Here is a 25,894-nt window from a genome sequence, read left to right on the forward strand (position 1 = left end):
TGAACCGAACGCTCGGTCTATTTCGGGTTTGGTTCACATGGGAACCGAAATGAATCAAATGCTCGGTCTATTTCGGGTTCGGTCCCATTGCACATATTTTCGCTCAATCTCAAAAAGGTGATGTCTATGGTTGTATCCTTTTGTAAAAGTTGTTTTCCAAAAATCCAAATTTTTTTTTAACAGTTGTAAGAAAAGTACATTGCAATTTTTTGCATTTAGCCCATTCCTCAAAGCAAAAACGTGAACAGTTGTAAGAAATCAAAGGAAAAAGTAACCAGGTAAAAGTGGAATGCAAAGCAAAAACAAAATAGTAAGCAGGATATATATGTTCTTCTATTTACCTATAGAACTAAGCCATTTCCCAACAAAATGAATCCCACAAAACCTAGAAGCTCTTGGAAACTTTAATAAGCGTGCATACATTTCCATTTCATCCTTCATGCGCATACTTCCACATATGATTGTTATTGTCTTCAAAACCTCTGAATTCCCCAATATGTATTCAAGGAACTGTATATCACACTTTCGCCCCTTGCACTTTGTAATTTTCATGGTTCTAAGGTTCGAAACCATACAAGTGGGAACTGACTCAGGCTCAATCCAGCTATTATCTTCCAGTTCCTCAAAACATAAATGCTCCAACTCAGGAGAGCTTTCAAGAATTTGAGTAACTAAGATCCATGGAGATTTGAAAGAACCCTTCAATTCCAAATGCTTCAAATTGGGAAACTTGGGCAAATGTATGTCAAGCTCACAAACATTTAACCTAATTGCCTCGTTAATCCACTTTGCAACATCTGACTTTTGCACTGAAGTACGAAAAAGACCTAACTTGAATGATTTAAGTTGTGATGCTTTGCAATGCTCCAATACACGATCCACATATTTTGAGAAGCATTTTAAATTATAGACAAGGTAATAATCGTTCAAGTCAAGGTTTGTGATCATCCTCCAACAGTGTTTCCATCTTTTGGATAAAATGCTTGTTCGCACAGCAAAACTTGTAGGCATTAAAGAGAGTATATGTGAAAGAATCTCTTCAGGCAAAGAGCTAAGCCTATCTTCATTCTTACTTCTCCAACTCATTTTTTTTCTTCAATTAGGGTTCAACTCTCACAAAAGTAGGAAACTCCGTGTTGTCTTCCTCCGGTATGTCGCCGCAAATGAGCAGACTTTGCCGCTAAAAGGCGTCAACAATAAACCCCTCTTCGTCTTCAGTTTCTTTACCGGTTGATCTGTATTTCCCTCGTTCTATATGATCACCACGGTCGAGATCATTGCAATTTCACAGACAAACGATGTTCTTCTCCTTTTGTAAAAGTTGTTTTCCAAAAATCCAAAAAAAAAATTTTGAACTGAAATGAACCGAGCGTTCGATCTATTTCGGGTTCGGTTTGATTTTTTTTATTTATTCTGTTTGGTTTTTCTCTTTTCAAAAACATAAAATCTCCAAAAATATTTTTTCTTTTTCTTTTATTCTTGTTTAAATATCGATGGGACAGGTTTCGTTCTCACACTTTATAATAGTTAAGTGTCCCTAGAAGCATGCTGCTGCATGTTGTCCAAAGCCTCAACTGATTTTGAATAAAAGCCTTAATGACTAGGTATATACAAACCTTGTCTTCCCAATAAGGCTGCTCCATTTATTCTAATCCTGAGCTACCTTACTCTTTTCTCATATGGGTTAAGAGTTTACTGCTTGGTCACTATTTTCAGCAGAGATACTTTAGTTTCTCTTCACCACCTTAATATCTTTCTCCATCATATTTCGGTCCCATATCGTAACCCTTGAGACTCTCAGAATTAACCACTGAGGTTTATGGTTCCACAATCTCTGTGTTTATGATCTGAGCCTCGTGTCACTACGTGCTTAGTGAAACCCAAAATTCAATACCTAACATGAATTGACGGTAAACATGAAATCTCTTTTCGTTGTGAGGTTCTTATGAAATTGTTATTTACCATAACATTTCTTCCCTTAGAATCCAGTTTTAATTTTTTTTTTTTTGAGATTTCACCATCACACATCTTCAATAAGTCACTATATACATATTCCAACCTACTTGTTCAATAGACCACATCGGTCTCACAGGTACTTCATTTAGTCTCGGTCTTATGTCAAGGTCCGGGATTCTAAACTGAAGCGAAAGCCACCCTTTTAAGCCTTATAAAAAGATTCCTTTCAACACTTCTTAATAAGTGATTGATCGTAATTCAACGGGAATCCATACAGACACTTTAAGGTCTCTCTTGACCTTGAAGAAAGTGATTCGTGCCCGGGATCGACTGTTTTGTGTCTATATTGACATCACACATTCACACATAAATATCGCTTTATTTCCTTATCTTTGACACTCTATGCATGAAAATCTTTGATTTTCCAAAAATCTAGTTCGGTTCCATCATAATCTTGTGTTTGGATGACAGCTACTTAACAGATAAGATGCTGACTCAGCCGACAGAGTAACTGCTTCAATAGTGAGTTGACGGGCACGCGTGCAAAACGGAATAGTTTTTCTCTCTCATGCGTAATCATCGGGGTTGCCAACCGTCGCGCTTCTGTGACATCCGAAACCGTTTCGTGTATCAATAAGATTTGGGGGATGATTCTTCTCTTTCCTCTACCCACAGTATAAAAGGAACACTTCTGATTCATTCCACACTTACAACAATCAAAAATTAAACGAGCAAAATCAGGCGATTTATATTCTACTGTTCATCATCTTCAACATTTAATAATGGCAGACTCTTCCTCAGTTCAGGAAACCTCTTCCCGCACCAACATTCTTACCATTCGCGCTCAACAATGTTTGGTGATCGATTTAAACCCTAAAGCCTACGAGAACTATATGTATCCCATGGTGGAGTGTCTCAAATACTCTCCATTGGTACTAGCCCTTTCAAAGGTCGAGATTGTGCCCATGGTATGTCTTTCCCAGGTCTTCTCCACTGCTGATTATGATAGATCAGTGGATCGAATCTACTTCGACCTTCTTTTTCACAGACCTTCATCTCCAAGCAACGATTCTGCTGGCTCCTAGGTTTTGAAGCCGATGAATCTAGGGTTAATCCCGATTCCATCACTGTGGGACAGTTATTTTCGATGTTCTACAACATGGGCTACACGGAAATTCTCACGACGGTCACCAAGTTCAAGAAGTCGTGTCTTCCTCCTCCATGGAATGGCTTCTTCACCATTCTGTTCAAAGGGCTCTCTAAGCGAAGTTCTGGTTCTGATGGGGCCAATAAATTGTTCATGACCATTCTCTATGGTCTATATCATGGCATCAACCTCGACTACCGCTCGGTTCTCTGGCAACAACTCATTCAGAGCCTAGCCTCCTCCTCTCACCACATTGAAGTGTCCTATGCCAGATTTTGGATGCTGATCACCAAGTGGGCCATGGATAAACTTCATGTTCCAACTGTTGCAGATTCCCTCCTCTCCTCCATCAGTGTCTTCCACACCACCAAGATCATCGTTACTGATCCGACCAAGTTCTCCTTCGTTGGATCCATTCCGTATTCTATGTCTGCTGGTGTGTCCAAGGAGAGTGTTATAATGAAGGCCTATAAGGACTTTCGTCCTCTGGGTCCACGGGAACTTTCTGCGAAAATGGTTCAGTCCATTAATGACGCAGATAAACCAGCTGCTAGAGGGAAGAAACCCGAGAAAGGGAAGATCAAGAAAGTAGCAAAGGGAGCAAAGGGTCCTTCTCCAAAGAAGCGAAAACCCTCAAAGACAGATCTTTCCCCCCCAGCGAAGAAGAAGAAAGCACAGCCGAAGAGGAAACTTATTCTCTCTTCTTCATCCAGCAATTAAGAAGATAACCACTCTAACTCAGACGAGTCGGCTAGAGGCGAAACTCCTCCTCACTCGCCTGCTCATGAGGTACCAGTTTCATCAAAACCTCCTTCCCTTTCTCCTATCTCCACCTCCCGCATTCCCACCATAACCTCCTCCATTTCCATTTCCTCCATATCTAACCCTATTTCTATTCCCCCCATAACTACCTCTACTACCATTTCACCCACAACCACTTCCACTACCGAACCATCCGCCACACCCTTATCTCCCACTCCATCTGCTGAAACCGAAACCTTTTTGGGAGGGGAGGATATGGTTTTCGATTCCATCTACTACAGCCCCTACCAACTCCAAAGTGATGATGATGATGATGCTCTAGTTACCAAAAAGCACATCAAGGAACTCCACGAGAAGATTGATAATCTTGTGGCTTCTTCCTCTTCCTCAAAATCTCAGTTTTCGGAGGCTGCCATTCAGGGGATGGTGGAATCTCTCTCCAAAGCACATGAAGCCTCTATTAGCTCAGTTGCTACTGCTATTGACAAATCGACAAAGGCTAGTGCTGCTGCGACCGAAAAAGTTGAAAAACTATTTCAAGATGCCCAGATTTGGCTGGAGTCTTTGCAGGCGGCATTAGAAATAAATACCAAGAAGATTCGCACCGTTGTGGAGAAGCTGGTCCATTCTTTCGAAACCGAAAAAGACTAATTTGCCAGCTTCCGTCAGAACCTCAAAGAAGACAATCAGTCTTTTCAATCTTCGGTTGCGGATCGTCTTCTTACCTTTCAAGCCACTCTTGCCGCCGAGTCTACTACCAAGGACGAGCTTGCTCGTAAATATTCCGAGCTTACTCTTGCAACTCATCAGCTCTCCCAAGCCGAGAAGGAGATCGATTCTCTTCGGTCTGAGAAAGCTATGGTCCGGAGTTGTGTTTCAGATGTCCATGGAGCTCTGTCCAACATTATCGAAGCCCATGATCCGATTCTTAACTATTTGGTGAGGCGCACTCTTGCAGACAAGCTCGCTCCTTACCTTGCCCTGCTTAGCCGCATTGAAGGGATTCCTGAGCAGGAGGAACATCCGAAACAAGGGGGAGAAGGGAAGCCCACAGCTCAATCAAAACTCCCTCCAGTTTCCAAAGCTCAATCACTTCCAGTTTCATCACTTGTCCCTCCGAAAGCACCCAAACCAACAAATGTTCCTGCATCAGGTTTGAGTGCTCAAAGCAAAGACAAACAAATCATCGATGATAGTGATGAAATTGATGATCAAGAACCGATTTTCAGCTTACTGAGGAAACAGACCATAGAGAAGGAGCTTGATGAAAATGCTCACATTGCCAGAGAGGCTGAAGCCAAGGAGAGGAAGATAAAGGAGGCTCATGATCTCCTTGAAAGCAGAAAAACTCTATTTACTCCTTGGACTCTCAAAGTGCTTGTCAAAGAAGCTATCGAGTCCCCCTGCACTCTTTGGCTAGAACCGATGATCTCCTTGGACCGGGTCAATTCGGTCGATTCCCAATTTGACATGCCCCTGACCAGAAAAGCTTTTATCTTCCATGCATTCGCCCACATAGCTGAAGTTCCTCATCCTCACCTGAAGGTTGATAGGGAGCTTGTAAACTTTTATCTGAGGACCGCTCAACCTCAGTATCAGACGTGGAGCGCACAGAAGATCATCAACGTTCGGGTTCTCAAACCTGTTCGGGAGGGCAACTTCACCAATGTCAGATTCAGGGTCTTAAGGGGATCTGACAAAACCGAGCATTCTATCTCTCTAGCTGATCTTCCCAACTTAAACCCTCATGACTGGATAGTCTTGCACAACATTCTTCTTGTCAATCAAGTGGAATATGATCCGATCATAGACCATTTCAAGAGAATGTTGGTGTGTTATATTTTGGAGGTTGCTAAGCTGGATCAAGAGGTTGCTAATGTTCTCAGGAAGAAGCCCATCATCACTCCAGTCGGTTCTGCAAGCGATATAAACAGAATGAAGATGGGAAAGATTGATCCAAAACAAAACTCAGTCATGTTCACCAGGGCAGAAGGTCAGAAATGCTTATTTGCTTTGGCTGACAAACATCATTACACCACTTCCTGCTTGGAGCATGCTCTGGGTATCATCAATCGATGCAAATAGAACTCGGAGAGTGCTCAGAAGTACTTCAATGATATGATCAATTGGTACATTCACTTCCGACAAACACTTCTTGCTATCATTCCCTGCCTATTCAAGACTGTGAAGAAAGTCAGTGCCGCAGGAGTAAGCAAGCTAGAGTGAGGTCTCGCCCCTATTGACGCAAAGGGAGAGATTGTTGGGTATTTGGTGTTGCGTCTTGGGCTCGTCTCTTAGCCAATTTTGTATACGGTATGGTCCTATCCATCCGTAACTTGTTTTGTTAGGGTTTGTGTATTAATAGATGCTTGCATGCATCTTTTTCATAACTGATAGATCGTTTTTTATGTGTGATTTAGAAGATCTCTTTTGTAACCCTAAAATCCTCTATAGTGGAAGTTCTTAATCGAGGTCTGCTGAGTATTGAATGTTCTAATCATTCGACTCATTCAGATCCATTCTTGAGTATTGTTTCATTGTTTTACTTTCATTATCTACCTGTTGCAAAGATCTAATCGATCAAAGAGATTTTATATCTCATCAACAACAATATCCTTGGTCGTCGTCAACAAAATGGTCAATTTAGGATATTATTTAGGAATATAATCACAATGTCTTGTCATTTATAATTTGTCCAACTTGTCAATATCCTTTGTGTTTAAGTGGACCACAATATTGGTGATTAACCAGAGCTAAACATGCAAGTGTGTGCTGATAAACGATATTGAATTGCTTGTCAACCTTGATCCCAAAAGTTTTAAATTTATTGATTATTTTTGTTTTTGTTAAATTTGTTCATATTTTTCGTATATGCACAAATTTAAGGGGGGGAATTAAAAAATATCAAACAAAAATCATATAATTTAAAAATCCAAAAATATGTTTATTTCTGTTTTTATTTCTTTTGAAAAAAATAAAAAATCCAAAAATATTTTATTTTGAGTGTATTTTTAATTTAATTTTTATTTCTTAGTTATTTCTCTTGTGTGCTAAGTTTATTTTCACTTTTATTTTTATTATCTCAAAGTTTCGTTTGTCTTAAAAAGCGGATTCAAAAGGAAGAAGAGACTCAAAGAGAATTAAAAAGAAGAAGAGACTCAAGGAGACTGTATCGGAATTTTCTGAGGAAGGAGAAGAAACATGGAAAGGAGTTTATGGTCATTACACTTCACTCTATTTTCACAAGGAACTGATGGATTGAAACTGTAAAAATTGTTAGTTAGGCAGTATCTTCTAAAAACTATTGTATTTAAGGAATTATAAGTCTGAAACTATACAGACGTCATGGCACCAGGGCGATACACCTCGCAAGGCATGATTATCGTTAAATGTCTTGCCAAGGGCCAAGTTAACTTGTTGACTTGAAAAAATGTATTGAGATCTTGGATCTAGGATATGCAAGGGCTAACATAAAAACTAGCAAGGAGAAGTTCTCTAATACTCAACAAATCGCAGTGCGTTTCTCCGTGCTCACACAAATACTACGAGAAGTCTCCTTCTGAGCCAAGGTTGGGTCGTTGAACAACTGTGGTGAGAAGGGTCTTTATGACTCTGTGATCCACGACAACTTTTTAGTCATGGTTACTTTTCAAGATGCATCGGTGATCGTTGAAGAACATTCATTTGAAGGAATTGGAAGTGAAGATTATTTCTCAACATTCAATCTTTAAACCCTAGAAGCAAGGTGAAATTGTACTTGAAGTTATGTAAAAGATTGCATTGGAGCCTCCTCAATCGATTTGCTGCTATGTATGAACCTGCTGAAGTGATCTAGAAGAATCGGTCTCTCTGTTATTATCTCTGAAGTTTTTCAAAGCTGAAAGTGCTGATTTTCAAGAACCTTTACAAAAAGCCTCCACACCCAATGTGCGTTCAAGGTCAAATCTTTGAAGGAATTCCAACAGTTCAAGATAAAGTCATTCATTTAGAAATTCATATGTTCATCTTGAATTTGTGAAGAAATCGAAGATTAAGGCTGAAGTCAAGAACGAAGAGAAGATTGAAAAGAAAAGAAAGCTATAAACCAATGGGGGGGGGAGATTGTTAGGTCAAAAATTATGTTTTATACTTTTCTTTTCATAAGCTATTAGAGTTCTCAGTCTAGGACCGAAAACACCATGTTTTGGTGTTGTTTGGACCAAAATCACATGTGATTTCGGTTAGGCTTTAGGGTTTTAGGTTGGGCCTTTGTATTTAGGTCCAGGTATATATATATATATATATATATATATATATATATATATATATATATATATATATATATATAGTGTTATTTAGGCGTGGAAAAAGGTGAGATGTGAGTGAGAGACGTTTTTGTGTGACTCCTCAAGCTAAGAACGTGTTCAGAGCAAAAGAGAGAACCGAGAGTGTTTTATGTATCTTATGTACCCGACTATTATCAATAATAGTGTGCATTGAAGATTAATCATCGTCTTATTATTCCATATTACATCTTACATCATTCACTTTATTGGGTTTCCACACCATCATAGTGAATCTAATTGATACACCAAGAATCTTGGGTTTTATAGACTCGCCAAGTTCCATTAACAGAATCGGGAATGTTCGAAGCAACTCGTCAAGTTTCTCTATGAAATCTTTGAGTTCCCCGCATTTTTAGTTTATTCATCCCTTTCCTCAGATCTAAGGTTCCAGAATAAAGATCTACATTGTTTCCATGGCATATTTCTGTAAAGTCGACAACTTGATGGCTTTGCATGCCTCAAATGGACCCAATCTCGAGATATAGCAACCTACTTATATGGACATGGTCTTTTCTTGGACAAGAACAGGTTTAGGACCCTTTTTACAAATCTAAGGACCAAATACCACTGAGAATGGGAGTTTTTAGCATCATGACTATGAAGGTTATCATGTTCCGACAATGGGGGTCGAAAGTTCCATAAAACAACACTAATATAAATCTAAGCTATTAATCATTATGTTAGGGACTTTTTGCCTCAGAAAGTTGCCAAAGATGGACGAGATCCCAGATCTAGTGCTTCTCCTCAAGCTTAATGACCTTCTAGTTCTTCTAAGTCCTTCACCAAGCACAAGAACATACAAAATCCACTCAAAACCTCAAGTTTCTAAACAAGGAGCTCACAATACGATTTAGGGTTTCAGGGAGGCTAATGAGGGATGATGGGGAAAGATTAAGTCCTTTAAATACGGTACAAAACCCTGGAAATTAGGGTTTTATCCTAGCCAGTCTACTCTTCGAGTTGAGACCTCTCAACTTGTCGAGTAGGTTACTCAAATCACGCGATCCTTATAATCTCTACTTGACGAGTTTGGGGTTTCCAACTCGTCGAGTTGCTCTATAAACATGAATACATTATAATTAAATGCATACCAAGAACCAAGCATTACATATATTATATACTTTCTCTTCAACATATAATAGGGCGTCACAATTTAGTGGCATGTGCGCTGCATTATATGTAGCTTAACCTTCATTATATTCACATTGTGTATTAGCAAATAGGGTTAAAATATGTTAAATGAATATGTGTTGGTAAATATATGTTTTATGTGCATAACCGAAAAACTTACGGTCTATCTTGGAGAAAGAAAGTGAACGAAGTTAATATCCTTGGACGGCCAAACATAGGTGAGTAGTTTGGTTTTGCCCCAACGATTTTTCCAACATCTAAAAATCAAGTTTTTTCCAACAAAGTTAATGTCATTGGATGGCAAAGTATTAACTTTTTTATTTTTAGGAGATAGAATATGATTTTAAAAAATTGTTAATAAAATATACAAATCATATTTTTTCTTGATGCCATATCCTCTTGTAAAGATTTGATGTTGGAAATCAATGCATAAATCGGAAACGATAATTAGTAGTATTAGAACACCGATTAAACCGTGTGCTAGTGCTTATTCAAATACGACTAAAGTTGTATCATTGATATCTCGGAAACAGATAGTATGTTGGTTCAATTTGGAAATTGGTCAAACATAACACACCTTACAATAGATGGTCTCCATTGAAAAAAGGCATCAATTGTGGAGTAACAACTGCCACCATCTTATCTTTCTAATAGACAAAATTAATAGTTAAATAAATTACTTAAATTTTGATATAAATATATAAATTATACAAAAAATCATGGTAAATTTACATTTCTATCGATAAGGGTTATGATCAATGGAGTCGATCTAACTTCTCTCCAATAGAACTCCACTTGCACGGTTCTTAATGTATACCATAAATGAGGGCTTTGAAGGAATGAAAAATCAGTGATGTAAGTGTGTCCATCCATGATTCTAAAAAAAACCAATATTTTTTATGAGATTATATAATGAAGTTGTAGTAGGAAGATAAGAAAACATGGTTGTGTATTGATTTTCCCATTGAGTGGGAGTAATATAATGGTTTTGTCTATATATGCAGCATTTGAAGATAAACTAGTTTCTTATATAACCTTTAAAGTAATTTTAGTTACGTAGATAAGATGATTTACAAACTATGTAATCATTCAAAACAAAAAGGATTGATTACCTAATCTAATAGATGTTGGCAGATAATCTGTGATGATGAATTTGATGATGTAAACTCAATCTCGCAAGAAAAAGAATACATTCGAAGTGACAACAGAAACATGAATATTACAACTATAGAATTGATAAGTTATGAAAGAGGATGATACTTGTAGAAACGATAATACCAAGTGAAAGAACAATAACATCTTTGTGATTCACCTACAAAATAGGACTGGATTGGTTCAGGGAAGATCAATTTAACACTTAATACAATTCAGATTTCCAGAATTAGCTACTACATGAATTAAAAGGAGTTTGTTTCAAACTTATAGATCAATTGCATAGTCGATTGTATTTCAGCCAGCTGAAACCCAAAAATCAAAGGACGAATAGACAGAGATGAAACAGTCATTATACAAAATCAATAAAGAAGACGTATGAGAAATAGGATTGAACTTGTTCAGGGAAGATCAATTTAACACAATACAATTCTGATTTTCAGAATTGGCTACTACATGGATTAAAAGGGGTTCGTTTAAAACTTATAGATCAATTGCATAAAGAAACAACCACAATCGATTGTATTTCAGACGGTTGAAACCAAGAAATCAAAAGAAATAGTAACAGAACACGAACATCAATGAGAAATTGACATTATTTACTCGATTTTTGAGAAATTGATAACATTTGATTACCGTAAATATCAAATCTAGGAAGTAGTAACATAACACTAACATCAATGAGTTATTTAATTTGGAAAGACGATGATACCTGCAAACCACCAACGAATTCTCAATCAAATTTCTAAGACGACGATAGTATAAGGGAGAGATGAAGGTTAGAATGATATATTAGATCACGATAGTGACGGTAACAAATGCGTATTTGTAGTTGCCTTTTGTTATGATGATATCAATGAAATTAATCCAATGGTTTAAAATAATCAATGAAAAACATTGAAGGAACCAGATTGTTTTAGGTGATGTAATTAGGTTTTTGGTTTAATATATATAGAGATAGAGATTCGTGCTTTTTTGTGTTCAAATTTTTGAATTTTTATAATTCTATTATGTATTTTTATATTTCAATTAATGATTCTTTAAGGTTTTTTTTTTTTTTTTTTAATTAAACTTTTGGAGAAAAAAACAGTGTAGCATGTTGTGGTAACCGGTAACCGTGTCACAAAACCATGATTTTATCGTAAAGCAATATTGATTTTGACTTGGGTTCGTATAATCATTATCGGTGACAACACTTCTTCACTTAAATGAATCACCAAGAATTCTGCTACAAAACATTGATGTAGGCTCCACTTTCTACGAGAGTTAAAGATGTTGAAATTGAGCTTGTGCATTGTGGAACTCAGGATCAAATTGCACATATTATTACAGAACTTTTGAAGCTGGATATTTTTCGGAAGATGCGCAAATTGCTTGGAGTTCAAAGTCACGAAGATATAAGCTAAGTTACTTTTAGCAAATCTATGTTTAGGAAAAAAAGATTTGATAGGAATAAGAGTTCCGTTAAGGGTTTTTGAAAAAAGTCCGGTTATGTAAGGGCAATAATCCTAGTTTTAAGCAGACCAATTAGGGATTCTGCTGTAGTCGTTTTGAATTCTTCTTGGCTTCTGTTTTGTAATGCTATTTCAATAAAGGTTCAATAAGCTAAGTTACTTTTAGCAAATCTATGTTGCTAATAAGACACCCCTTGGACACTCCATTGACCACTTTTTAAAAAGTTAACTAATAATTAACTGTTTATAATCAGTTTTTTCAGAAAACAATACAATTTCAGCCAATAAAAATATTTAAAAAATTAATTAGGGTGTCCAAATTGTAATAAAAAGTGTCTTTTTAGCCAACCCCTTCAATAAAATATCAATAATGATTTGATTAACCAAAAATAGGGAGTGTTTTTAGTATTTTGTTTACTTTTATCACACACCGATCATTTTTTTTTTTTTTGTTAACTACTCTGTCATTGAAATACGGAATTATACTTAATGGATTTATCGTATTACTTTAACTTTTTACTTTTGAATTGTTTTGATTGGATTTATCATTTTTAGATAGAGAAGGAGAAAGAACGATCAAGTCGAATTGCTTGGCAATGGTGCAGGTGTGTTGAGTCCCAAAACCCTAGTTCCTAGCACCCGATGACACTTTTTTTTTTTTTTTTACAAAATCATTCATGAACTTTTAATCTATTTATCTAAATGCTATCATACAAGTACTAATTCATATTGTTGGGTAATGTACAATTTAGTACTATTTGATTGCAAAGGTGATACGAGTTTGTTGTAAATGAGATTGAAATTTTTGAAAAGCACCAAAGTACATATATAGATATATCTATTAAAATAGACAAAACTTATATTGGGAATTTGAACTCAAGTTTTGGTGAGTGTTACATTTGATCACTCTCTTTTTCCCACTGAATACCCTTTTGCAAATGATTTTATCATAAAGAGTGATTCTTCAAATTGAGATATAAGGAGGATTGTATCTTATGTGTTTCAACTCTTACTAAATTGTTGAACAAGATAGGAAAAAACATTATTCTCCTATGAATACTATTTAAATCGTTTCTAAATGTTATACACACACTGTGTTCTATTTATGACTTAATCAATATTATCAAATAGGAGATGGATAAGAGCAATTGGAAGCCTATGGAATGTGGTGATTGGAGGTCTCAGCTGCAAGTAGCTTCAAGGCAACGGATTGTGAATTAGATGTGTGTATTTACTATTTACACTGTTCTCTTAAATTATTTTTTGGTATTTTATCTGCTTTTAGAATTTGTACTTTGAGTTTTGTCTTTAGGAATTAATACCAAACAAAATGCACTAATGATGATTCTCCTACTTTTGTTTTCTTCTATGAATTACTCTCTCCATAAATGTCCACACATATTTTAGGAGAGGAATAGAACCATATATATGCCTAACTTATATGTTACATAATAGACCCCCAAAATTACAATAATTACAGATACATACGTACAAAATAAACCTACATCTTCTAACTGATTCATAATTTATATTACTTAGAACGAATCTCTTGAAGAGGCATGTTAGTTTATATGCACATGAAGTGCAATATGTAATCGAGAAAACATCTGAGGGATTTGAAGAGTTGATTTATAGTACTGCAACAAGTCAGGTTTGTCGCGTGTTCTATTTATTGATGTTCTTTATTATTTATAGAGGGAAGAAATTATTGAATAAAAAAAAATGATATCATGTTTATCATATGTCATAGATATACTTCAATTCACTTGGTTTGCAGGTTGATTATTTGCAGAAGATATCCTTGAAGATGCAGAAGTTTGAAACCAGATTACAGAATCTCATTCAAAATGCTAATCGTGTGAACCCCTCACATCTATTATTTATTTTTATTTCTCATCATATATAAACAAATTTTGCCACATATCATGCAAAATTACAAGGATTCAACTGGAATACAAGGTTCTTCTAGTTCATCCTCTATAGAATCTGGTGACTGGAAGAATCAACTGCATGTATATACACGAGAATTTTTTGTGAATCATATGTGTGTATCTATATATGCTCAGTAAATTTTCTTTAATTTATGTTATTCTAAGAATTAGTTCTTAAAATCGTGTTTTTCATGCATGTTGATATACGTAGAACGCGTATCTTGAATATGCATGGTCCGTTCTCTGGACATGAAATGCTACAGGAACTAGATAAAATAGCTCGGATGTTTGAGGAGAATAATTATGCTACTGCAACAAGCAAGGTTTGTTGTGATGTTTTGTGCTTGTATTCTTTACTTTTGTAGTTTCTTCTTTTAATTAGTGGAATGCAGATTTTTCATGAGTTATAATTGCTTACAAATGGAAGGACTTATCTCCCTATCACCCTATACTAATAAAAGAGTAGTTCTTTTGTCAAGTGTCACCATGTTAGGCATTGTAATTAATATCATAACACTTATCAATCTATTAATTCTCTATTTCAAATTTCAAATTTCAAAATTTAAATCTCATTTTAATTACATTAAATTAATAACATTACAATAAAAATAAAATAAAATTAAACAAATTATAAAAAATAAAATTTATACAAATTATAAGATAATATATTTTACGTATTTATTTGAATCAATGATTATAATTTTATATATAACTAACATAATATCTCTTAATTAATAAGTTATTTAAAATTATTAATTAATAGTTTTTAAGTTTTTATTTGGAAAATTTAATTAATTTTCTAACCGTGATTCCTACGGGTTATAAACTAGTAATTATATATTACAATGAAATATTATGGGGCGAAATACAAGAAAGCACAAACCATTGTGACCTTTTTAGCTGAAAGCCCCTCAATTAATTTGTTAACCATTAAAAGCTTTACATTCCTTTTTATTTTGTCCAAATTACCAATGAAATTGTGTTTACCATGTTATAGATACCAACATGGCGAATACAAAAAAGCTTTACGTTTCTTTTTATTTTGGGGAAAATGACTTTAAAACCCAACGAGGTTTTCAAACCATTCAAAAAACCCCAATCATGTTTTTTCTGTTCAAAAAAACCCAACGAACTTAACATTTTGTCTAAAAAGTCCAACAAAGTTTCAAACCGTTCAGAAAATTCCAATTTTGTTTTGTTTAAGTTCGTTGGGTTTTTTTTGAACAGTCAAAACATGATTGGAGTTTTTTAAACGTTTTGGAAACTTCGTTGGTCTAACAAATCATTTTTCCGATACGGTAATAAGCAACGCCATTTGTTTCTCGTATTTGACTTTAGAGAAAGTGTAACTTAGTTGGGCTTTTTAGATAAAACGTTAAGTTTGTTGGGTTTTTTTGAACAGACAAAATATAATTGGGGTTTTTTAAACGGTTTGGAAATTTCATTGGGCTTTTAAGTCATTTTTCCTTTTATTTTGTCCAAATTACCAATGAAATTGTGTTTACCAATTATAGATACGAACATGGAATTTTTCTTTTTTATTAATATATGAGGTGGATTGTGTTTTTCATTTGTTATAACGTACTTTGGGACATAACTCCTTTTAATTACTCATTTGTTTTGCAGTATCAGTATTGTCAGAGGATCATGATGATTCTAAAAATGAGATCGCAAAAGCTCATGCCAGATGCTATGGAGTCAAACTCCGGTGCTAATACTGTAAACCTCTCATATTCAGGTATTTCTGGATATATAGATTGTCATTCAGTCTTATGCCATTAGTTTCATAATTGTGAATTATGTTGGGAGAATTATATATTTGTAACAAGGCATCCAACAGAGACTAACAGATGTACTTATTTGATATAAAGATAACTTTTCGCAATCAACAAAGATATCTACATCATGTCTTTTTAATTTATTTGAAGTGATTCTTTGATTTTGCGATCTTAGATCTTTTAGGTGCTGTTCAATTTTTGTTTATTGGACTTGATGATGAATAAATGTAGTCATGGAAATGAGGCTTTTCCCATAAGTCCTAACTTTTTATAAATTTTCTCTCATCGTTGTTTCTCTCTATTATACCCAAGTGTGCCATTATTTGCACAAATTTCAACATCATTTATTCAGGAAACACTTTATATAGAAAACACTTGTGTACAGTTGTATGTTTGATTTATTTTTCTATCCTCACCATTTTACTAATATTCTCAATCTGTTCCCTAATGAATAGGTTCTCAGATGATGCAGCTTTTTTCACATGTCTTGCAAAGCATCGGTTCAACTGGAATTCAAGGTTCCTTCTAGTTTATCCATCTGCATTGCACATGCATGCACACACACAAGATATACATATATATAAATATACATGCGTATGTGTGTGTGTATACACATAGATGGATAGATATGTAAACATAATAGAAATATAAATATACATGCGTATGTGTAGATATAAATAGAATTTAGTTTATAAAGGCCACAATTTAGGAAATTGACAAAGAAAGGAAGCAAGTTTTTCGAGTGAAAATGACCACTGATTTAATGAATCAGAACTCAGAAGCTAGCCTTTTATAGGATTTACAAAGATTTTGTTACAACTAATTAATACTAATTTCCCTTTAAACTGATAACAAAAAAGTTAGGCTACTAATAATTACAAGATCTAAAGATATTCCCATTATTCTAGCACCTTACATTGAGTTATCTTCTTGACTTACTTTTCAGCAACTGATGACACCTCTTTGGAATCTAGTGATTGGAGGGATCAGCTGCAAGCAGATTCACGACAATGGATTGTGAATACGATGTATGTATATAAACTTAATAAATATTCTTAATTTTGTGTTCTCTTACGAATTTAATCATGCAAACCTCCTTAGAGTCTTACTTTAACTATGATGTTAGCAGTTGGTGACTCTACAGTTTTTTAATTTGTAAAATCGTGGTTTCTTATGCATATTGATATTACGTAGACTGGATACCTTGAAGAGGCATCTTCCGTTCTATGAACATGAGATGCTACAGGAATTTGAGAAAATATCTGTGAGATTTGAAGAGAAGATTTATATTGTTGCAACAAGCCAGGTTTGTTTTGTTCTATATTTGTTAAAGTCCTGTGATCTTGTTCTTTATTTGTGGTTTTTGCTTTTGCTGAGTGTAATGAAAAGATATTGCAGGAGTCACCATGTACAAATGGAAGGATTTATCAAATAGAACAATGAAATGTTATAGGACAAAATACAAAAATGCACATACCATTCGACCCTTTTATATCAGAAAAAACCCTTTAAATAGTTGTTGAGCATTAAAAGCCTTTTAATTTTATCCAATTTACCTGGGGAAATTCTATTTTCGGGTTACACAACCAACATGGCACTTTTCTTTTTGTTTTTTTCTTTGAGTCTTTTTGTCCATATATCTTCGAAAAGCCATGTCATCATCCATAATTCCATATCCTGGTAACCTGTAAACCTGCAAAATGGACAAAATCAAAAGGTAAAAATTAAAACAGCGCTTAGCAGAAAGTTATAATACGGGTTTTTCCCCATAAGAGGACTATGGTAACTTGTCATTTTCTGTATTTCACCCAAACTTAGAATGTATTTCATGTGTTGTAAGGTACTTTTGGTTTGGGATCTAAACTGTTTAGCTCATTTGGTTTGCAGTCTGATTATATACAGAAGATCTTCTTCAAGAGGCCGACTATGGAAACGATATCACAATATCCCATGACATATGCTATGCAGTCAAACTATGGTGCTAATAGTGTAAACCCCTCTAATTCAGGTACTTCCGGATAGATTGCCATTTAATTTTTACAAGTATGATTTTAGTGGAAAGAATTTTTTGCAAGGGATTTTCTAATATGTGTCCTAAGGGCACATATAAGAAGTATTAATTAATCACAATTATTACCATAATTAAATAAGAAATGCATTAATTATAGGGATCATTAATAAATTTTATATTTAATTATGGTAATATTTCTTATAAGAAGTATTAATTAATCACAATTATTACCATAATTAAATATGAAATGCATTAATTATAGAGATCATTAATGAATTTTATATTTAATTATGGTAATATTTCTTATAATTAATATGTTTAACATTTAATTATGGTAATAATTATGATTAATTAATACTTATTATATGTGCCCTTAAGGCATATATTAGAAAATCCCTTTTTGCAATGAGGTATTGATTAGATACCAACAACTAATTAACAACTAACTGATGTACCTCATTTTTCGTAAAAGGATAACTTTTCCGAATCAAACCTCCCTAGAAAACATATGTACATTATTCCTTGGTGATTCTTTTATTTTTGACTTAATGGGGCCAGGACTCAATCAAGTAAGTTATATATGGTTGTGTTTCTTTTTTACTTAATGCTGAAAGAACGACCTATACAGAAAGAAAGTTATGGCTTTCCTCATTAAGTCCTAACCTTTTACAAATTCCCCCTGATTTATTTTTTCCTTCCATTTCCCCAATTGTCTCATCGTTATCTCAAATTCAAACATCATTTATTCATACATAGCACTTTATCCGGACAACACTTGTGTAGAATTGTATTCTTTTATATATTTACCTTTTCTGGCACCAAGTGTTTGTTAAGAACCCATGAGTTCATCAATAGAGTAGGTGATATATAGTTATATTCCTTTATGGTTGTAACAAAGTGATCAAACTTTGGAGATGAGCGCCTTAGATTCTTTGAAATAACCATTTCATAGCCGCTTTGTAACCATATGTAACACCCCAATTCCAAAAGTACACCCCATGTTTTCAAAACATAAAAACTTTACAATATTTAACAAAAGATGTACTTCACTAAGGGGATATATAAGTTATATCATCATGCCCAAACATACATATAAAATTTCAACAAGGGAAAGGGTCGGGTACGACTTACAAAGGTCCTAATTTCAAAACGACAGCTTCTGAACTTCTATAAAACACTTGTCATCCATATAAGACTTTATGTTATTCGTGGTGTATTAAACTTAAACATTCATTACTCACCTTGATTCTTCAATAGAGCTTCCAGTGAGTTCCTTTTGACAAGTTCCACAACACCTATATTCGGTGTTCTTACAATTAGATAATATGTCCCCATCACCCCTTGTATATTTACATTATAAACATTATGTCCCTAACCACTCACCAATGAATTTAAAATCCATTTATGTCACTTTACATAAAGACGTGGATGTTTCCACTTCATTAAACCATTTTTATCAGTTGAGGTGATAGGGACCCTATTTCCATCCCTAAATTGCTCATACTTGCAGATTTAGTGTTTTAAGCATCCTAAAACTTCACACTATCAAGGTTAACTCAACCTTAAGTTGCCTATAAATATAATTAGATTCCTTTATTTGAACTTAACCTACATATTATCTATATACCAAGTTAGACGACGATTCTAAAAATCCCAAAAACCGAATGTGTAAGGTTTATACTTGAGTGGAACAATAATGCAATCCTTACTTAGGTTTCACTACAAAATTCTGACATGCATAAGGGTTCCCATCATCATTCATCTTTATTCCCTCAAATCCCCAAATTTATATATGTTGGATAATTTTGGGACTACTTCATAAATATGTATGATATATTATTAAATACATTTATTATGGTAAGAGTATAAATTGTTGATGGACCGATTTATAGAATATTTATTTACCTTGTGGGTTGAGTTCACGGTTTGACTCAAGATCCTCAAGATCCCTTCCATTTCTCACATTAGGGTTTATCTCCATCTATAAATATATGTGATGAGGAGCAGATCAAGACACACGAAAATACACTAAGAAATTTGTGTGGTTCATTGCTGGGGGATTTTAGAGGGAGTTCTTGAGATCAACTGGAAAGCTCTTCCTAGTCTCTGGATCCGAAAATCTCAATGGAACAAGGTATGTAATCATTCTTTCAGGTTCAAAGTTTTCTTTTGACAAATTCGAGTATGCTTCCTCGTTTTATGTTTTGGTTATGAAAATTACCAACAATATACACTAAATGCATTCCCATCTTCAAGAAGGAAAAGGGACATCATATCTTGATTTTCCATCAAATCTTTTAAAATAAATCTCCAATAATATATATCCCAATATAAACATTCTACATAACATATACCAATCCTGACTATAATTAACTAGTTTATATGCATTCTTTATGGAACCAAAACCATTGATGCCTACCATTTCCCATTAATACAACTTACTTACAATCCAACACAAAACATCCCATCTTCCCAACATCCTTAATTAACTTGATGCACCATCACATTCAGCTACTAAATAATAATACTTGAAGTTTTCAAGAAAAACAACTTATAAAAATTAGGGAGTTACACCATACACTGTCATTTGGCTAACCATGAGTGAGATTCGAGGAACGTACGATTGTACATTTTCATTACCTTCCATGCATGTTGACTTGAAGTTCTTTCCGAGGCATTGCAATGTGACTTTGTTTAATGAAAAACGACCCTTGCATCCGATTAGTGTGAAAGTCTTGTTTTTAATCAGATCCCATAAATCTTGTGATCTTAGAAGTGCTTCCAATTTGATTCTCTATAATTTGTAGGAGTTGAAGACCAAAATGAGAGTCTGTAATATATGGACCGCAAAATTACATGATACCATCTTTCTGTTGAAATGACTAATTGCTAACAAAAATTAAGAGAGTAGCAAAAATCTATATTGCAACCAGGATCTGATACGATAATGTAGGAAATTGACAAAGCAAGAAAGCATATTTTTTGAATGAAAATGACTGCTATATTATTGAATCAGAAGCTAGACTTCCGTAGGATTTTTGTAGATATGTTACAACTAATACTGATGCACTTGAATGTTGAAACTAAAACTACAAATCATGCAATTACTACTACGAGACATAAAGACCTTTCCATTTCCATAGTTCTAGCATGTAATATTAATTTCTTTTCATGAATTACTATTCAACAACTGGTGACTTATCTGGTGATTAGAGGTCTCAACTGCAAGCAAATTCACGACAAAAGATCATGAACAAAATGTGCGTATTCATACTCGTAAACTTCTCAGTTTTATGTGCTTTACAAATTTTATGCTAACATGATTACAATCGTACTTTAACTATGATGATGTTAGCGTCGGGATTTTCTAGTTGATATTGTAGCTAGCCCCATGTATATAAATAGTCTCATGTTAGTTTTACAAGTGATGATTGTAAAGTCAGTTATCAAGAACTCTACTCATCAAAATGCATGGTCTACTTTGTGGAAGTCTTTGACCAAGTGTAATTATAGGAATTTGATTATATTATCCAACCAGGTAATCATAGCTCTAGAGTCTAGATCTCTATATACTGACTCATCGAGTTTAAATTTTGTATTCAAATCTAGTGTCTTAATCATATTGATACTATTCTTGGGTTCTTGGGTTGACAAGTTCTATAAGCTTTTGCAAGGAAGAGTGAGGTATATGCAAATATTGATTCTTTTCACATTATTTTTGTGAGTGTTTTTATTTAAGATGCCTTTTAAAGAGCCTAGATTTGTTTCTTAGAGGAATGAAAGTTGTAGAAATATTATTTTGAGAGAGGAAGCTCTTCCTGTTACATGTGTTCTTCCGTTCGTAATATGAACTTGCTAGTAATTCATTGAATACGATGCTAATGCATAAGAGGTACTAAGGAGACATGTGAAGGATGTCATATAGTTAAAGAATGGTTTTAGAGGTTGAAAATTTATAAAGGTAGGATTTCAATTGTTTTTTTAAACCTTTTACCTAACATTGGTTTCTGTCATCAGCGATTTTAGTTTCATTGAGGCATTTTGGGTGATGGGAATTACATGGGTGCTACGGGAATGTAGACTATGATTTTGTATGAGTTAAGTGGTGTGGACTGCATATTGCATATTTGTATAAGGCTAGTTTGATCCCTAACATGACGATTCGTGGGGTCAAGGGGCAGAGCACTTTGTTGTGGTCTTGAAACAAAACTGATTTTCAAACTGTAATATAGTTGAAAAAGTTGGACAAAAGTGGAAACCCAAAACTGAAAAATCAATGTTTAGGATGGTGATCAGGATGAGTGTATTTATCATTTACATCCTTTTCTCTTATATTTCTTAATTTTATGTTCATTAACAATATGATCATGGTAATCTTATGAGTTCTGATTGTCATATCTTGACATTATGTAGAATGGATACGTTGAAGAGGCATCCTCGATTCCATGGATATGAGGGGCTATATGAACTTGAGAAAATAGCTGAGAGGTTTGAAGAAAAGATTTATGCTGCTGCAACAAGTCAGGTTTGTTGTGCGTTCTATTCTATGACATAATGTTTTGTCATATATGGTAAGTTACTTTGGGACCTAAATATTTTAATTAATTTGGTTTGTAGGATGATTATTTGTGCATGATAACCTTGAAGATGTTACCCATGGAGACTCGATCACAAAATAGTATGCCTGAGTCAAACTCTGTTGCTAATAGTGTAAACCTCTCAGAAGGTATTTCTGGATAGATTGTCATTTAATCTTATGCCATTAGTTTTATAAATATGATTTTTTAGGGAGAATTGATCGTTGTAGCCCTTTTCAGAAAAGATTTGTACGTCATTGATGCCTTTTAATTTCTTTGACATGATTTTTTGATTTTTGACTTAATGGTGGAAACACTTAGGTGTTGTTTCTTCTTTTTCCTCATGTCTTGTATGGGTAAGGATAAAGTGATGTATATATTATAAAGTCGATTTCTTTTCTAGACTAAAATAAATCGCCTGAATCAAACTAGATGACAATTTTAGCCTCATATTCGTTTCGAGTTCTTTTAAAACAGCATGAGAGGAAAAAAGAAGGATAAATAGTCAAAAGAAACACATGTATATCTATTTTGACCAAGTTTTTAATACATAAAACTTATTAAATGAAAAAGAAACAACCTCTTAATATGGTAAGCTATATATGAGTTTAGTGCAAAATGAACGATTTAATACTACATAAAGTTAGAGAAATGGAACTTAAGAAAAAAGCTAAGAGATTTGAAGAAAAGATATATACAGATGCAACAAGCCAGGTTTGTTGTGTGTTAAATGACATCATGTTTTTTCATAATATGGTAAGCTACTTTGGGACCTAATTTTTTTTTAATTAATTTGGTATGTTGTCTAACTATTTGTTGTCACACCCCCAAACCAAGGATGGCAGAAACGTCCGGGGGTGGAGGACTTCATATAGAGTATCACAACAAAGAGTATAATAGTGCTCAAAGTAAATACAACCAACACAAATATAATTGAAAACGTTACATCAAAGCACATGTTTACATGATTCCCATCAATTACATTATAATACAAAATGAACTGTTTGACGATTTATCGTCCCATCCTCAAAACGTTGTTGATTTCCTGTTTTCACTGAATTCCTAAGAATACAAGTAGTTTTGAAAAGTGTCAACACAAAGGTTAGTGAGTTCATAAGAAATTTCGTTGGAAAAGTAAATCGTTTTCCTTGTAAAAGCGTTACAATATGCATCCAGAAAAATCCGATATTTTCTTTAAAATCTGCGTAATGTAGTCTTATGACTGAAGACCAAAATGTATAAGTAACCTTTCTTATTAATTAGAAAATGTTATGTACTTAAATGGACATGGACGCGTTTGAATTAAATAAAATTTCTGTATGTTCTCATGTTCGTTAATACTTTATATATATATGTAGTCCTAAATTAGAGGACCGAGAAATAACAAGTATTGACCATACTTAAAAGTATAAATGTGGTTTCAAATGATGTGTAGTCGTAACTACCAAAACCAAAAGTGTACAGTAATATCTGTACTCATAGAGATAAAAAGTGATTTTTAAATTAACATAAAACTCATTTAGGTTTTCAAAATAAAATCCCGTAAACTTATGGATTGTTATATCCCTATGTGAGTCGCTATAATCATACTATGACTATGTGAACCTGCCACGACGTTCTCAGTGTCGCGAAAAATAAAATGACATTTGTCACCCGTAGACCTGCAGGTCCAACTGTAGCTAGCAGCAAGGTGTGGGGTGTCAAACCCAATATAGATCTATATACAAGTATCACGTTCTCCCTCAAGGAGATTCTGATTATAACTACCAGGAATTATATCCCGCACTCGGACGTACGGGGAGAGAGAGAGAGAGTCTCACAATATAGGTTAACAAGTTTACGTGAAATGTGTGTGAATATAAATCTTTCTTGTATGAATGTACCCTTTTTGTACGAGTGTGTTGAGTGATGTATCATAAACTATACCTATTATAGTTTATCTAAAATGTATGTAATATGTATGAATTCTTTTATGGAAATGTATTAGTGTTGTGAATTTATCAAACTATAGGTAAACAACTTTACGTGAAATATGTGTGAATATAAATCTTTCTTGTATGAATGTACCCTTTTTGTACGAGTGTGTTGAGTGATGTATCATAAACTATACCTATTATAATTTATCTAAAATGTATGTAATATGTATGAATTCTTTTATAGAAATGTATTAGTGTTATGAATTTATCAAACTATACTTTTTATAGTTTAATATACGTGTTCTAAAATGAATGAAATATATATATTATGAATGACTTAGTTTCAGTTCATGATGATAAACTAACAAAGAAACACATTCAATAATTAGAGCTTATGATTATACACTTTGCTCAACATATTACAAAGTGTTATGATATTTACATGCTGTTGGCTAAATTTAGCAATTCTGCCCTGTTTTGGAAAAATCATAGAAAAATCATACGAAGTCTAAAACTAGATCCGTAAATTCTGAGAGTTCACAAAATGTGTCTAGTTTACTCATAATTTTTATCACGATTTTTAATGACCTCCAACTTGGGTGAAAATGTCCATAATCACTGACTGGTCCGGATTGTTGTTTGAAATGATAGGCAGTTTTGTAAAAATCACCATAAATTGTAGCAAAATCGTATGGAGATGTGCAAGTAGTCATTTTAAAGCTACAAACTTGAACTATTTGCACCTTGTACAGTTTTGAAAAAAAAAATGTTTAAGATGCCCAAAACAGTCCGTGAATGGAGTTGAACTTTTCTGATGAAGGCTGTTAGAAAAATTTAGTTATGTTCTTAGTGTTTTAACTTGTATTCCCCCCCTGAAAACTTGAGAAAACATGAAAATGTAGGGGTATGAACTCACCTTGAGTGATTTCAGTAGATAAGTGTTGAAGAAGAGAAGTGTTCAACCCAAGAACACTTGAAGATTCGAAGCTCTAACGCTAATATGATGGAGTTTGTCTAAGATATCCATGATTTGAGTGGAAATAAGTGAGATAATCATAAGGAGGATGAATTATACTTACTAAGAGTGGAAGAATACTTGAAGATCAGCCTTGAATCTCGAAATTGGAGTGGGAAAAGTTTGAGAGAAAAGTGGTGTTTGATACTTAGTGAAATGAGGGCAAATGAGAGAAATGAGGAGAGAGGATGTTTGTTCCAGCTCTAAAAACGTGGGAATGAGTGTAATTTGAGTGTAAGGGACATTGAAGTGACCTAGGTAAGGTGGGGAGGTGTGGTTAGTCAAAGAGTGGGTGTGGGGTGGTTGCTTGTGACATTGGATAAGGCAAAGTCAACACTCCACCTTAAATAAATCCCCCATTAGATCTTTATTATTTAAATAATGATTTTTATCAAAATATGTTTAAATTATGAATATTTAGAGTTTATTATGTTAAAATATAATTTATGGAGAAAATCCCGCTTTAAAATCACGAAAAACGGGCTTAAAATGTTAAAAATATCAAAAATGGGCTAAAAGTGACAATTTCCCGAAGTCTGGCCGAGGTTCGGCCTTCTGGTGCTGAACCGAGAGAGAGGGAGGCAGAAACCGAGAGGGAAGAAGAAGGAGGGAAGGAACCGAGAGGGGAGAAGAGAGAACAGAGGGGCGCGAGTAGAGACAGAGCGAGAGAAGGGAAGAGACAGAGCGAGGAGCGAGCGACAGAGACATAGCAAGAGAAGGGAAGAGACAGAGAGGCGGA

General features: G+C 34.3%; 2 protein-coding genes across 4 annotated transcripts; one reads left to right on the top strand and one right to left on the bottom strand.

Moving 5' to 3' along the window:
• Window positions 1–333: 333 nt before the first annotated feature.
• Window positions 334–1,086, bottom strand: LOC145045611 (putative F-box/LRR-repeat protein At4g13960). The gene has a single exon (XM_078993937.1). The coding sequence runs from the start codon at window positions 1,084–1,086 to the stop codon at window positions 334–336; it is 753 nt and encodes a 250-aa protein (XP_078850063.1).
• Window positions 1,087–16,719: 15,633 nt separating this feature from the next.
• Window positions 16,720–22,478, top strand: LOC144998124 (mediator of RNA polymerase II transcription subunit 15a-like). 3 transcript variants are annotated; one of them, XR_013660139.1, is made up of 4 exons: window positions 16,720–16,942; window positions 17,524–17,644; window positions 22,061–22,172; window positions 22,265–22,478. XR_013660139.1 is itself a non-coding variant. In XM_078957941.1 (3 exons), exons 1-3 carry the CDS (start codon window positions 20,897–20,899, stop codon window positions 22,385–22,387), a joined length of 246 nt encoding a protein of 81 aa, XP_078814067.1. In that variant the 5' UTR covers window positions 20,036–20,896; the 3' UTR covers window positions 22,388–22,478. The 3 variants fall into 3 exon arrangements, 1 of the variants encoding a protein (XP_078814067.1); XR_013660140.1 differs by lacking the exons at window positions 16,720–16,942; window positions 17,524–17,644 and adding an exon at window positions 18,861–19,781; XM_078957941.1 differs by lacking the exons at window positions 16,720–16,942; window positions 17,524–17,644 and adding an exon at window positions 20,036–20,907.
• The last annotated feature ends 3,416 nt before the right edge of the window (window positions 22,479–25,894 follow it).

Source organism: Lactuca saligna, chromosome 5, assembly GCF_052625555.1.
Source record: "Lactuca saligna cultivar CGN05327 chromosome 5, ASM5262555v1, whole genome shotgun sequence".
NCBI lineage: Eukaryota > Viridiplantae > Streptophyta > Magnoliopsida > Asterales > Asteraceae > Lactuca > Lactuca saligna.

Bases quoted from the DNA above. Each gene is read 5' to 3' on its own strand.
- LOC145045611 (XM_078993937.1), bottom strand. From the start codon at position 1,086: ATGAGTTGGAGAAGTAAGAATGAAGATAGGCTTAGCTCTTTGCCTGAA.
- LOC144998124 (XM_078957941.1), top strand. The intron at 22,173-22,264 runs GTTTGTTGTGCG...TTTGGTTTGTAG, and splicing joins ATGCTGCTGCAACAAGTCAG to GATGATTATTTGTGCATGAT.